Below are 16,463 nucleotides of genomic sequence, written 5' to 3'. Positions count from 1 at the left end.
TACTAGTCCTGGTAATAACAAAGATTATAGTTTTATGAGCATTCCTCAGGGCATGCAAGGACGGTCAATAATCATCACACACAGACCTTTGTCCACAGTGCGCACTGCGTCTTTTTATTTTTTCCTCGTCTTTTTTATCAGTATCGAGAAAGAAGGTAGCCTATTTTGGATGATTCTCGAACTTTAGTTGTACAGTTGTACTTGCCCAGATTTAGACAACTGTTGTACAGTAAACTAACCAAATAACCTCATTTTAAGGTAAAGGAGAAAGCTCCACACTGCAGCGCCGCGCGCGTGTATCAAACGGCCAGTCTTCACGCGACTTCGTCATCTACCCTTAGTAAATTTGCCTTGGAGAAAGTAGGAGGAAGGAATACGCAAAGAAAAAAAAAACACTACATTGCATGCAATGTTATCAGTCCAATAATCACAAACATTCGTCAGTAACTGAAGCCCTCACAAACACATCTGGAAGAATGTTGAACATGCCAAATTCAGAACTTACAGAACTTAAGGTATAACCAGCCATTTGTATTTTCTTACTGACTCACCGCAAACATGTGGATCCCCGTAGCCTTAGTTACACGATATCAATATCATGTGTGGTCTAACACAAGTATCCACGAACTGAAGCTACAATTGCTTGTGTATGATTCATGATATAGGACAAAATTCAGCCCTTTACTTACCTGCAACACTCTTACATATAAAAAAAACGTACATATAAATATATGCAAGCTTTGCTATGATAACAGACTAAGTAACGGAAGAACTATGGGTCAGGTAAAGCCCCATTAGTCTACCTCTGTGTTCAGATTCATCAACATTATCCTTCAGAAAATTCGTTAGGTAGTAACATGTCATAAATGTTGCGACTAGCTCGGAGGATGCGTTCAACGTATTCACAAGCCTTCGTATGGCTTCTTCTGGACCTTCATAGTGTACACGTTAGCATTCCTGACCGTCACTCACTCACGGGCCACCATGGGTCGAGCGCATAGGTTCGAATCCTGGTTGCGTCAGTCGGTCCACAATCAAATCAACTGTTCATCTACCCGTAGGAGTGGGTCGTCAATAAAGTGAGGTAACTACTTCAGGATAGGGTCTTTTAAAAAAAAGTCATAGCGGGCAAAACGTGACAGATTAGAGTTCCAAAGCTTCGAAGTGCAAGGAAAGTCATCAAAATGGCTCACCCTTGAGTTGCCAACGATTACACAGTAATCATGTGACGCAGCTGCTTGCTGAGTATTGTGTGGTCTAAGTCATGGTTAAGGCACACATGCAACCAGCTCTCGAGAGCATAAACCTAATACCTATAAAAGAGAGAAATTGAACCAACATTGTGGAGTAGGGCAAATGGGTCAAGTTTAGAGGTTAGCTTGGGAGAGCTGATAAGTCGGACCGCTTTCGACTCAACTCTTTCTATTAAGGATGCAGGGTTGAACCACTTCAGATGTAAGAGCAATACTCCATACAAGGACGGATCAATCCTTTATATAAACGGGGCAACTGTTCGGAAAAAAGAAATTTCAGCATCTAAACAGAGCTCCTAGTTTCTTGGAAGCACTCTTAACTATTTCCGTAATGTGAGGTCTGCAAGATAGTGTGGATGTTACAGTAATACTAAATATGTCCATTGAGTCAAGGGGTTGACTTACAGATCCGTCAAAGGATAGAGGAAAGTTGTGAGGAACTTTCGGTAGAGATGGGCAGAAACTAGGTCTTGGAGGCAATAAACCTAACCAGATTTCGTCTACCCCACTGAGATATCTTGTCCAAGTCTGAACTTATTGAGGAAGTTGCGTCGAATGATGTGGAGGAAAGCTGTGCCTAGATGTTAGCGTGCGAGAGCATTTGATCATTTGTAAATAAGAGGAAAACATTGATAAAAAAAAAAAAAGTGTAGGTGACAGGACAGAACCTTAAGGAATACCGCTGTTGATGGGGAAAGGGGGAGAGGCTGATCCATCAAACAACGGAGATAGATCGGCCAGAGAAGACGCTAGCTAAGAGAGGGTAAAGTGAAGGAAAGGAAGCCAAAAGAGGGGAGCTTAGCGACGAGACCCTCCTTGAAGGGGGGAACCTAGCGATATTTATACGGGCACTCTTTTTTTTTATCACTTCTTTATTTCTATTTTTTTTTTTTTGAGAACTTGAAAATCTCACATTAGGACAAGAACGAGCACCTAAACAATGCAAAATGAAATACTTGTGTACTAGGTAACATTGATAAAGTTAAGATTTTCGCTTTACGTTTGAAATAAGATTAAGTGAGAGTTGTAAAACGAGGAGCTCGGGTCCAGGCCCCTCACCGGACCTGGGCCTTGGGGCAGCGAAGCCCCTGCCCCCTCTATCATCGGGCCGGGTTACAGCTGCCTCCATGACAGATGATTACTGCTGCTTCTCTTGAACAGAGTTTCCTTAACGGCAGTGTAGTACATGCCGGGGCTCGAATCCTGAAGAGGGCAGTCGTTCTCACAACCAGCCTCACTCCCGTCCCCCACCACTTCCCTGATCGATGCACCCCTGGTCATGACTGGGTCACACAACTGCTCTTGTCATGTCAGCTGCTAAAGAAGAGAAAGGAGTTTCGTTCGGTGAGCATGCAGTATCTCCATGATTTTCAATTACAAATTCAATAAGATTTCCAGAAATTTAGTTTCTATGAAGCAATGAGAAAAGTTCATTATACTATTTGAAACAGTAATAGGCTGTCAGCTTTTCTTATGCCTTTTAAACTCATTCTCTTACTCCAGTGTAACATGATATACAGCTTACTGTTACGTTCATGCCAGCGACTGCGGTGATGGCCATTGTTCATTTACTCGTAGCAGTTACACATCAGCTGTTCTTGTGGCATTGATAACTATTCGCATAGCCTCATTCTGCAGTTTTTAACTTGTTGTTCCGTGAGGTATGCTCATTTGTTTTCTATCTCATCAACAGTCTCAGTAAGAATAATGATCACTAGTGTACACTTCTTGACATGAGCCAGGTTCCTCAGTATACAATTCAGTTCCCCTGCAGCAGGTGAGTATGCGTGACAGCGCTGTACATACATTGATTGCCTAGCTGTTACCAATTACGTAAAGTGGTAGAATTATCACTTAATTCTATGTCTGACATAGCAGAATTACACTGTTAAATATCATTATAGCCTTTGCTACAAAAAGGTCAACTACCAGTATCAGTCCAGCAACAGAATGTAGTATTATCATAGTATAATACTTGGATATACCTACATATGGCAAAAGTCTTTACACCTGTATTTGTAAGTTGTAATAAATCCTATAAAAGCATAAACTTGACAGCAGTTTCTTTGTTCATTGTCTTATAATGAGTTATTTCAGACTCTGGTTTGGTCTATAAAAAACTGTAATTTTTATCGTCTAGTCTTGCTCTTGTTCGCGTATTGATACTCCATTCGGACAAATAGCCTTTGACTTTCTACACCTATCAGCTAAATTTGTGAACTTATCTGTTGTCACTGTCGTGAAGAAGTGCTACTAGTGATAATAATGATAATCCTAATGATAATAATGTTGAACATTAATTCATTCATGCACTTCCATAGCTGACAAACGTTATGAACGGAGGCAATGGGGCTTTTCCCTGAAACTTATGCAGTAAAAGGAGCGAGAAAAAGCCTGAAGCAGATTTGCTCTGTAAATGTGAGGCTGTTGGTCGACTCTCTATGGTGGAATTCTACAGCTTCACTATTCAAGGAAATAAGGTATACTAACAGTCAATCCTCGTATGACTGGTCTCTCCAAGGTATCTAGAGAAAGCCACAGCCAGTGCGTGCGACGAGTTTAATCCTTAACTGACATGAACGCACGCGGACGCCTCACGATAGTGGCCGACACGATATTTGTAGAACAGGGAGAGGTTACCAACAGTGCGGCGGACGAAGGGGTTTGTTAGAGGTCGGATGGTTAGTCTGCTCTAGGTTTATCAAACGAGAGGGTCATTAAGGCCATCAACGGCAAGACAGCCACCAACTGAAGAATCTTTGACTCCATATGTTAGTAAAGATAATCCTAGGGCCACATAAACTCTTAGTAGGTATTGTAGCCCTTGGAAAAAGGTGATTAGCTGGAGAGAATACGGAAAGACTGGTCACAAGAGAAATAATCATGATACCTGTACAACAAGGCCCACGGCTTACGATTCACCACAATTCTTAGGAGAGAACACCAAGTGTGTCATGTGATGGTATGATGTACAACCTCGAATTCTGAGTGGTATGGTTATGCACGTGGGCTGAGGATGGTCCTTGCGAAGCCAGAAGGGACCGAAGTACTACCTCTAGCACAGAGGCGTCATATGGTAGCTGGTCGCTCTTGCGTCTAGCTACTCTCGTTTACAGAGGGAACCGCTTGGGCCTGGTGAATCCAGGCCAAATCTTACAGGATAAGTAGCGCATGATGGCTTATATGAATCTATTACACGCGGAAGGAAATTAACTTTGGTTAAACTAGCGTGGACATAAAATTCTTAGGTTGAATTGGGTCTGTTAGATGAGGAAAAAATTGAATTAGATCTATAAGCTTAGTTTTGAGAAGGTTATTGAATTCAATAATAATCAAGAGGAAAACCATTAAGATAGTAACCGAAATATACCTCTTCCAAACAGACACTGCGGATATTGCAAAATTAAGATAACAGTTGATAGTTTTGAAGTTGAACTGGATCATTTGCAAATGATACCATAATCAAACAATAGTAGGAAAGAGATTTAACTCAAGTTGCATGAAATCTGAAGTTTTCCATGATGATAATTCTAGTGAAACGACTTTAGCTTAGAACAGTATAGTTACGTTAGGTGTAACGAAGATCTAGGGATAGAGTGTTCTGTTTTAGCGTGGGCGAAGGTGACAAGCTTAGTACATGTCCAGGCAGACATATTGCAGGTAAGGGAAGGGACTGAGTGAGTGGGTGTATTGATCATGTGCTGCCACCCAGGCTAGCAGTCAGGTCGGCTGTTGCAAAGGCGTCACGCGCCAACCCCTCCCCACCCTCCAAGCCTAGTCTGGCCGGCTGCTGCACCAGCATACGATATATTACCGGCGGACAAAACATGTGGTATGCATTGTCAGGTACATGGGATATGCATTACAGGGGCGGATAATAGGGTTTCCTATACAAGGACAAATACAAAACATATACTATACACGGACATATACACTATATATACAATATTCGGGAACAAACATATCATACGCTATACAAAGGCAGATACACAACATATGCTATACATGGGCACATATACAGCATAATATACACGAAAAGATACACAATATGCTATACACTGACGGCTACATATCTTTTTTTATGCTATACAGTTGCAGATAAACAGCATATGCTATACATAAGTAGACACAACATATGCTACACACAGGCACAAACACAACACACGCTATATACGGGCACATACACAGCATATGCAGTGCACAAGCAGGTATAATCATGTGCTATTAAATGCAGATACCCATCATACACTGTACAGAAGCAGGTACAAAACGGGTAAAATGAACAAAGTGTAAAATGCACACGGAAGGCTACATATTGTTTTATAAATTGACGGATACGTGTGTATTAAGCATAAACGGATACACATTAAATCAGAAACATTCTACAGGATATACAGTATACAGTCATCGCGCAAGGTAGAATAAGCAATGTACTTTGCTACGTATACCCCGTATATTCTATACATGTGAGAATTCAGAGTATGCAGTACACAACGGGATGTGTGCTATCAGTGGCAGCATATGCATGATAGATTAGGACACATTCTATGTAGAATTGTGCTGGACAAACTATATATATATATATATATATATATATATATATATATACACACACACACACACACAAACACACAGGGGCACACTAGCCACAGCGGTGGTCATTAAGGTTGCGACTCACGACTCGCACGGGATTAGCCGGCTCGGCCAACCCAGTTAGTCATCCTTCCTATTAGGGTCGATCGATAGCTGGGCACCTGACGTAGGCTACGGTATTAGGAGACCTCATATGAAGAAAATTCGGATGGGTTTAGTCTGAATGGATTTCGTGATCTCAAATTCATTTAACAAAGTTCCTATCGGAAACAAGAGAAGCTAAAAATACATTTTGTTCCCAACGCACACTTTGGCAGCGGCCTGGTTATTGGAAAGGGTGACTGCGTCGCAGGGCCAGCACTGAGCACTACAGTAACTGTCAAGTTCAGCTTCCTAGCTCAGGTAGGTCTCTGTTCTTTCTGCCTCGCATTCATGTGGGTTGCTGGCATTCAGTCCGTCCATGTTAACTTATCACACAGGACGTCATGTATCTCTCACGATTCTATACTTAACTGAAATCTACGATAAGTGTACACGCTATCAATGCCCTAATGGCAAAATCTTTAACATAAGGTCACGAAATTCGTGATATGACCCCGTTATTGTATAAATCTGTCATTACACTCACACGTTCTCAAAAAACCAAGTCAGGGTGACTTACAATTCGTATAATTAGCTTTCTCAAAATTTGTGTACTTGAATAAAAGCCATTTACTTTCTTCCCTGTCTTCGTTTTTTACGTTTCATGCCTAATCTATAATAAGATTACAACCAGCACATCACTAGAAGTGAGGTGCACATGTTAAAAGAGCTGATGAAGAAGCTTTTAGAGCTTGAGAAGAGTTCGTGCAGTAACGTGTGAGGATAAAGTCAATAAAGCGGGGATATGATTTACCTCATGTTCGATCAGGATGCAAGTAAACACGACCCCATGACGTCATAATTGCGTCAAATCGAGGCAGTGTAGCCCCATGTCGGACACCCTACCAGTCCAAATCTACAGCAATAGTAGTAAATCAATATATTTATAATTATTCGTCTTGCTGCAGTGCGTTCACAAAACACAACGCAATGTAAACCTAACACGGCGCCACCGGTACACAACCAAAGACTTCCTATGCCTTTAATGAACTACTACTGAATGAAATACCACTACATCAGCCCATAGCCTACTAAAGCAATACCATGACCGATATACCGCTACAGTATAGTACAATGTCCACCACAACTTATTACTAAACTACCATATGCACTTACTACTATTTTCTCTCAACAGAAAATTCCCCTCCTGTTTCACTACGGACCTAAGACACAGACTAAATGAGGATTTTTCCTCTCTGAAGCTGTCATCTCTTCTTGAAGCTACCTCGCTAACGCGAGAAATGGCGAATATGTACATAAAAAAGAAAAGATTTTTTCCTCCATTTTTTAATTTCATACTTGATCGCCGTTTCCCACGTTAACTAGGTAACGCAAGGAAAAAGACAAAAGAAAGGCCACATCCACCCACAGAAACATATATAAACATACATACATATACTTTCACATGTACATATTCATAAAATACCCAAAATCTTCCTAGAAGGCAGCAACCAAAGAAGTATTAAAAGTACTATGATAATGGGTTTTGCAGCAAAATATTTATTTTACCCTTTGACAGTGAATCATGTACACAAAGAAACTAAAGACATTAGCTTCGGGCATTTAAAGTGCCTTGTTCTGGGACTATGATACTAGAGTCTGTTGGAGAATCTCTTTAGTATACATCTGTACAGACAAAATCAATATATCTAACATATTCACACAGAAAAAAACTTGAAGCAATTAAATTTTCCTACTCAAACACTCCAAAAGTTCCAGGAAATGTATTAAGCTGGTGCTCACTAACAACACAGTAAAGATTGAGATTTACCACAATGATGCCTAGTTGTATACCTCATTACTGACAAACCAGTAGTGATACTCTTGACTCTCAAAACACTTCTGTAGATGAAGATTATGAAAACTGTAATGGCCTTTGAAAAATCATAAAAGATCTATTTATTCATAAATAATTTTCGTGATGGGTTAATTGACATAGAGATGTTTTCCCATTCTCTATGAGAATAGTGTGTGCATATTTATGAACACTGGCCTGAAGGCTGGCCAAGATCCATCATGAAGAACCTACTATTCTCCACCACGCATGAATATATCATCATGACCCTTTCTCTCTCTCCTGAAGTTTAGTGTAATAGTATAATCACCTACAAATGCATGTTAAAATTTGTGATTTATTTTTGAAAGTAATGTCACAAATTAGAAGAGATTTTACACATTTATGGGTCGTGACATCTTGGTTGTAAGGCCGGTGGGGGGAGGGGGATGCTGGATATGTTAAAGCAATAATAGTATACTGTAGCTATATTCCAATAATTTCACGTTTTCTTCAAACCTTAAAAAACTTATGTTGAAAAGGAATATTCTAAACACTAATTTCATACATAAGCCTTTATGTTTTTGTAAGTTAGATAGTACACATTCAAAGTCTGACCCCTAGAGAAGCCATTATCATTTACATTCTGAAGTGATGCATGAAAGACATCTAAACCTTTCGAGCATTTACCATAGAAAAATATCCATTTGTTATTTAGTGGAAAAGTTATTTATTTTTTTTATACAAAGATCAGCATAGCTACCTGAACATTACCCTTTAAAAGCTAAGATAAGCTTATACCTTTTCCTATGGCATTTAGATTGCAGTGATCTGTTCCAAACACATTTGAGATCAACAACTGCAATTGTTCTTGAATATTGGCATATGTTACATTGTAACAGAGCAGTTTAACAATGAAAAGTGTGAATTATTGCAAGTATCAAATTACTATCATAAAAAGTATATTGTTGATTAGCTGAAGAAAACTAGGGCTTTGTTTTTATGGTCAGAAACTGAAGGTAGCAGTACCTGTTACCTCTTCCATGTTTGTAACTTGTATATGGGTGATATCTTCCCTCACATCAAATCTTTCTGCACATCTAAAGTGGGATGTACTTATTTACCAAATCATAGGTCAAATGCTTTTTGTAACAAGAGTTAGTGTACTTACAAAACAGCAGTAAAGAGAATAAGCAAAAGCCCATGTTGAACAGCAAGACATCCTGTCCAAGATGGGTTTACTTAATTACCATACAAAAAAAGGCCAAAAGAACCAGGTACAAATATAAAATTCTCTAATGGGGGGGGATGTTGATCCCAATCGAACAGACTAAAATGCATCGCTTGGAAGATCTTTAAACACTTGAACCATTATATGATTCCCCCCCCCCCTCAAAAAATCTATTTCGTTAAACTACTGTGGTGATTTGGATTACAGTCACGAGATGTCTACAAGATATTAATAATGTACTTCTCTACATCCTTTTGGGCCTATTCCTCAATACACAGGGCTTGCTCTTGTAAAATCTTTTCTTAATGCCAGTCACTAGACATTTTACCAGATATCCCATCACATTTCTTTTCCGTAAAAAGAAAAAAAAAAAGTCATCACACTGGATGCTGTAATTCAGTTGTTTTCTTTAACTTTCTATTAAACTATTGTGTCCTGAAATTAAAAGGTATAAGAAAAATGGCAGAGTTTTTATAGGTAGATTACAATATAATTGAAGGCAGCTTTGTCCTTTCTCTCAATGATAGTATCATGCTTTAAAAGGTGCATTCATAGTCTATCAGTCTATACCTCTAATGGACATTCCCTACAGGAACACCTTCAAGGGGATGACCACAGCAAAACAATCTCAGTAAATGGGGAACTCCAGTGCCACTTCTTAGAGCCTTTAGTGCCTCACCCTTAACACTGGCAGAAGGCAACTCTAGCACATTCACTTTGCAGAACATTTACTGGGGAACTGCAGAATGTGATTTTTCTCCTTTCAAGAACCTGTAGATATCATTCCTTTATTATACAGTCTTTCTGAATTTCCACATGGCTTTTGTTTTTTCCTTCTGTGCTTCTTTTTCCTGTTGTATATAGTAACTGCTTAGTAAAGACTCATTTTCTTATTTAACCTATTTAAATATTCTAGTTCTGATCTTATAAGTACTTCAGGTAGAGTACTGCCAAATCAACATATAACATTCTTAAGAACATGTTTCAGTAATGCTAATAGTTTTTCAGCGATGACTAATTACAACAAAATAACCCTTAAAAGGCCAAGAGAGGACTGTAACGGGTCCTTCACTGTATTGGTAAATTGATGTTCAGTGTTCTGCATGTATCTGCTGTAAATAATACAATTTGAGACATGGCATGCAAAGCTTGCCTTTTGATGCTGTGTTTAAGTTTACATAGGGATGATTTGACTGGAACTTTAATTCCATAATGTGTGTAGAAAAGAACAGTGACATCTGCTAAGTAAGCTAGCACTTTAGTGGTTGTCAGTTTGCACTCCTCTAACCCAGGTAGCTATCTTTTCTTTCTGCCTCGCTAACATGTGGACCACTGGCATTCCGTCCACAAACATACAATCTCTCCGTGTCATATGTAACACTTGACAGCACTTAACTCATGCAGCTCATTCTTCGTAACTCTAGATTTTCCTGCAATGAGCACTATGCACTAGCCCTGCCTTTAGGCAAAATGGTAGGAGCAGTAGATAGAAGTAGTAGGTAGGAACATTTAGGCAGGATTATTAGGTAGAAACATTAGGTAGAAGTAGTCAGTGGGAGCATTAGACAGTAGTCATTAGGAACATTAGACAGAAGCCTCTGCAAAACACTGCACTAGACTTGCCCTCTGCCAGTAGCCTATTAAGGGTGAGGCACTAAAGACTAAGGAGCAGCACTGGAGTTCTTTAGTTATGGAGACTCTGTTGCCATGGTCCCTCCTTTGAGGGAGTTCCAACTGGAACAGGCATCAGAGATATAGACAGATAGAAAGGAGGGTAATATTAGCATAATGTGACAAATATGGATAAATTTTCACGATGACAAATATGGATAATTTTTACCATAAGAAAATTCCTATTGGAACAATTGCAAGTCAAAGAATGGTATTTAGTATTTGCATATGGTGAACACCTACAATGTTTTTAAAACTGATCCTTAAACCTTAACCTGAGAAGAACTGTGGGAGGACAGTATCACATGATACCAATTAGTATTTGATGCTGAATATAACGATCCCGAGGTTTCCACCAGGAACACAGTACAGTCAGATGTAAAATGTAGGCAACCAGACAGCCAAGCCAAAGGTATTCCCATTTTCAAATGAACAATGTGTACACTATATGTAAAAAAAATCTTGGTACTGGGTATATGCCAATAAAATTTGACAAAGTTGAAAACTTCTTTCTTGACTTTTTACGTTTTGATCACCAATTTCCTGAAGTCAAAAAAGCAATGTTATTTCTCTATATTTCAGAAAATATTATGTAGAGGAACCATATGCTTTGTGCACAGCAACTGGTCTATTAATTTAATGCAGTGGTATTTCTTATGCTTCTATGTGCTTTATAACTAATGATTAATGACAACACAATCTTAATTAGCATGTAAGAGGAGGTTATAAAGGAGTATGAATGTCTGTGAGAGAATTGTCATGTAAGAGGAGATTATGAGGAAGTATGAATATGTGTGAGAGTGGATGGTGAAGTGGATGTAAAGATAATCAGTGTTTCATCATCAGCACAAAAATGGGGCCATCAACACAATTTCAGCTCAAATAACTGCAAGTTTAATACAGCCAATTAAAACAAAATAATTTACACAACAAAAAGTACCTTGGAAAACAATTTGGTTTTTGCATAAATTTGTTATACATGTCTGATGTAGTAGGTAGGAGATGGTATATTACGAGTACTACCCGCTTGCATATCGGGAAGGTTATTAACGGACTGCTTAATGAGCCAGGACTTCGTTGGTTGTTAAGATACACTCCTCTGTTCCACGTAACAGTTTTTTCTACTGATCAACATTATATTATTGCCCTGTACCAAAATACTGCTACATTAATTTTAAACCTCTATACACAATAGATGCAATAAGATCTTCATTGTATAAAACAGACATTAGCAAATCGATTGTCTAGTAATGACACTGCAATGAGATGAAACATAATACTGATATCTCATCAGTAAAATGGGGAATAATCCTTCTTATCAAATAATTATTACAAGACAGGATTCCCAATCCACAACTAACGACTGTTTTAGATATTTGGGAAACTACAAAAACTTTTTACACTTAAATAGTACATTTATAACTGCTACTTTTGTAAACATTTCACAGGTACTAGACCAATAAGTCTTGACTGCCCATGAAATGAATGAGATGGGGATACGTAAGGATTATCCTACGTCCTATGAATGGCAATTCTCTTTGGCAATATTTACAGTCTCTGCATTATCACGCAGCAATTGGCAAAACATTCTCAAATTCCATTTAATCCTAAGATGGCCAATTTTGGATTCCATAAGAGTTTACAGTTTATATTTCATTTATTTTCTTATGATGCTCCCATCTTTCATCCATACATATACTTGCCATGATACAGTTTTGAAGCATTCATGTTATTGCACACAAAAGGATGTTTCCTTTACATTATGCGACAGCCAAACTAGAATGCAGAAAAGTTTTTCAGCCCTGCTGTTGTAACAGGCAAACCATAACGCAGTGAATATTTTCAGCCCTGCTGTTTGGTTATCAAAAACCTGAAAGGGTTGATCTGGTTGCAGCAGAAGTGTATGCTTTGCCACCCTGTTCTGAATATATGATAAATCAAATGATACCTTGGGAAAGAAGAAAAACATTTCTTAGGCATATATCCAGTTTAAAGAATATCTTTCACTATCAAGATGTTACACTTCAATCAGAGTTGTGATAGCCATATTGGTCCTGAGATATTTACTACTGACATCTTACTTTACACCTTAGCATTACAATATGAAATACTTTCCTTTCTTTATCAACATATCCTATGGCTATAGACACTCCTTTCCAGCTAGATGATCCAGTCAACAGAACTTGTCCAGGAAAGAGAATAAATAAATTATACAAACAATGTATCTTATAACTAATCAACTGGTTATATGGCTTTTCTTGTCATTGATTTATACATGAACAGGCATGAAGCATTTCCTGAAAATTTTCATGATAATGATCCTATATGCAGCAATTATCCTTTGACAAAAATGAATCTTTGCTTCACTTCTAAAGCTGAACCATCATCATATGTATTCATTTTACGTAATGCTGGTAGCCATGAACTCTACATCTTAACTTTCACTTCAATATTCACCACTTCAGTTCCTTTCTTAGCAATAAGTTGCCTTTTTCTATAATAGTCGAGCTCTGACGATTTCATACACCATTCTTCTTCTGAAGTAAGGCATGTGCTGTTGCTTAAATGTTATGCAAGCTTGGCGTGACAAATATTCTGCAAATTTGCATGCAAACATTCCACAGTCAGATCCATTCATCTGTTGAGGTATATCCTGAAAGAAGAGACAAAAGGTATGTTTTTAAACACAGGAATAAAAGAAGTTTGTGTCACCGCACGTGTGGTGCTTTCTCTTTTATACCTTTCTGAGTTTTCAAATCCTAAATGTCCTCTTGGAATTATTTTTCAAGGTATCCATCTATATTTCTTCTTAGGCTCAGTTGTCTGTTCCTGACCTTAATTACTAAAGCAGATAAAGTGAACAGGTATGAAAGAAATTCTTTTTTTATACATGCTATTTCCCATGTGAGTGAAGCAGCATCAAGAACTGGTGATTGAGCCTTAAAGGAAAAATCCTCACTCAGATCCTTCCTTTGTTTCTTCTTTTGGAAATTAATACAGGAGGAGAGGAGGAGAAAATTTCCTGACACAGCTCCCCCATGTTATAAACATATACCTCTATCAAATGCATTTAACCTCTTCTTATGCACATGGGAAGGTTCGGTGGCTTCAGGCCTGAATTCACTTACACACATCCTTAACTCACATCTAGTATGATATTGTGAAACTTGGGCTTTCAAGCCAGTATACACTGTACATACTTTTTACTTACTTAAAGTGTCCAGATATTTTGGAGTTAAAAGGGGGATATCTCTTGAATATCGAAAAATGAAAAATTCAAATTCATCATTAGGAGGTAAAATAGCAGAAACAAAAATCTTAGCAGTTCCAACATCTAATAAACCACTAGTGTCGCTATCACACCTACCCTACCCTCAACATGGGATTTAGTTGTAGGATGCAGTCAATATATATTCAGTAATGATATACGAAAAAAAAGTGCTATTCCATTAAGAAAGACATAATGCTCCATCTTTTATGAAGACCCTTACAAAGAAAAGCAATAATTTTACCTACAGCCTCTTTCTGTAGTTACATGGATACTCTCTGAGCTTACAAGGGGCACCAATAAAAAGAGAACAAATTTCACCTACGTTTAAACTACATTAAATAAAAAAATAAAAATGTAAAAAGCCATTAATTCTGAGCATCTCCTACAATCAACTTTTCAAGCATTTTTTCATTTACGGAATGCCAACACATATGACAAAAAACAGTATAGTGGTCAGTGGCTTTTTCAAAGTCATGATAAACAGCATCCATTGTTTTTTTCTAAATATAAACTTATACATATCTATTTTAGCCTTCATTTATGTTGCTGTTCTTGATTACACTTTGCAATGGCATAACTAAGCTCTGGTTCTTTTAAATGGACTGGACAATATAGTATAAATGGCAATAATTCCTCAGGGAAATGATGAGGACACAACTCGTAATCATTTTGATCAGAAAGTAAGAGTATGAATTATATACATTATATAAACCCTCCCCTCCCATTTTTACTTTTCCAAAAGAAGGAACAGAGAAGGGACCCTAGTTAGGATATTCCTTTTAAGGCTCAGTCTTCTGTTCTTAATGCTACCTCACTAATGCAGGAAATGGCAAATATGTATGAAAAAAATAAAAAGAAGAATAAAAGGTACTATGGTTGATAAAAATGAATTCACTAATATGGCACATCTGCAACATGAAAGTAACTCTTTGATCCTGGGGGTCAGTGATCTTCCCATTCCTACCCTCTGAAACATTTAGTTTTCTAAAAGCTGTAAAATATATTCTAAAGATGATCTTTTTCTCCCCACAGACTACAGCATGTGTACAAGTGGATGGACAGGCTACTGTAATTCCCAAGAAAATAACTCACCTTTACATTTTCCAGAGTCCAGTCACTTATGATGTAATTTTCACGTTTCTTGTCTTGATGTTCAGATTGTAAGTATTCTAGAAGAGCCTGAGAATTCATCAATTTGAAGAAAATTATTAGCAACATCACTTACAGGAAAAAATAAAAAATAAAATTGGATTCTTAAGACACTGGAAATTCTTTCCACTTCTCTATATCTTAAAATACATTCTTTAAACAGTCATATTTCTTAGCATATAAAATTGGGAACTGCTCCTATCATATAACATCCAAAATAGGATGTAAAAGTTCTCTACAGAAGTTCCAAGCATTGTGCTTCTAGGTCTTTTCGATCTGATAGTGTGGAACTGGTTGATCGGTGAATACAAGAGGAAATTTCAACATTTGTCACTCGGCTAAATGTACAACATAACATTCAGCTTAAAAAAAAAAAATAAAAAATGGCCATGTCACTGGTAAAAGCATGCCCCAATCAGGGCCATCTTGAATGAAAGTCAGAATATATTTAAGAAAAAACAGGATTAATCTGATTCATCAAGAGTCATTTAGACAACTTTTAGAACAGACAGGTTATACAAAATGGGAATAAAAAAAGACAGAAAAGAATTACATAGCATTCCTACAAGAAGAAAGGCAGTATCATAATGGTCATCCATTGTGTGGCTCAGCTTCACACAGAAATTGTGAGAAGAAAAAGGCACCACATGCTAAAGCATGTGATGCCTGACTGTTATATAAGGGTGAAGATACAGAGTACATTAACACCTCACTGGCCCTCGTATACCACATTGCTCCAATTCACTATTCATATCTCTGATGCTTGTTCCCAACTGGAACTCCCTCAAGTGGGTGGCCACTGCAATGGAGTCTTCATAACTAGTGCACTCCAGTGCTGCTTCTTAGCCTTTGGTGCCTCACCCTTAACAGGCCACTGGCAGAGCACAACTTCAGCACAGTGTTTGCTGAGGCTCCTATTAATGTTCCTACTGACTTCTTCCTTATGCCCCTTCCTAATCTTCCAACCAACTACTTCTACCCAATGCTTCTGCCTAAATGTTCCTACTGCTACTACTATCTTACCATTGTGCCAAAAGGCAGGGCTAGCACATAGTGCTCTGCAAGAAAATCTAGAGTTATGAAGAAAGAGCTATGTGAATTAAATGTTGTCAGGAGTTATGTATGACAAGGAAAGACTGCAACTGTATGTTTGTGAACAAAATGCCAGAAGTCCATGTGTGGGTAAGGCAGAAAGAAAAGAAAGCTACCTGGGTCAGAGAAGTGCAACGTGACGACCACTGAAGTGCTGGCTCACTATGCAGCCATCACTAACCCTCCTGATCATCAAGCAGGTAGTAGTGGTAATATACTTCCCTGGTGTCTGGCTGTCTACCAGCTACTACCTACCTCCAATTCACTATAATCTATGCAAACATTACA

General features: G+C 38.1%; 1 protein-coding gene and 1 long non-coding RNA gene across 6 annotated transcripts in view; one reads left to right on the top strand and one right to left on the bottom strand.

The window, feature by feature from the left end:
• The first annotated feature begins 6,109 nt into the window (after window positions 1–6,109).
• Window positions 6,110–15,194, top strand: LOC139756283 (uncharacterized). The gene is made up of 2 exons (XR_011714306.1): window positions 6,110–6,248; window positions 14,967–15,194. It is a non-coding gene; the product is annotated as an uncharacterized lncRNA (long non-coding RNA).
• LOC139756282 (sentrin-specific protease 1-like) overlaps window positions 11,542–16,463 on the bottom strand; it is a 44,628-nt gene continuing 39,706 nt past the window's right edge. For 3 of the 5 annotated variants that reach the window (XM_071675519.1, XM_071675520.1, XM_071675518.1), the window contains 2 exons: window positions 15,027–15,113; window positions 12,632–13,316 (listed from right to left, as the gene is read on the bottom strand). In XM_071675519.1, the coding sequence (XP_071531620.1) occupies window positions 13,158–13,316; window positions 15,027–15,113 (246 nt within the window). In that variant the 3' untranslated portion in view covers window positions 12,632–13,157. Of the gene's footprint in view, window positions 13,317–15,026; window positions 15,114–16,463 lie in introns of all 5 variants that reach the window. The other 2 variants (XM_071675517.1, XM_071675516.1) reach the window with 1 other exon arrangement.

Source organism: Panulirus ornatus, chromosome 21, assembly GCF_036320965.1.
Source record: "Panulirus ornatus isolate Po-2019 chromosome 21, ASM3632096v1, whole genome shotgun sequence".
Classification (NCBI taxonomy): Eukaryota; Metazoa; Arthropoda; class Malacostraca; order Decapoda; family Palinuridae; genus Panulirus; species Panulirus ornatus.
Note: the sequence above shows the minus strand (reverse complement) of the source record. Positions and strands in the feature narration are given on the sequence as shown.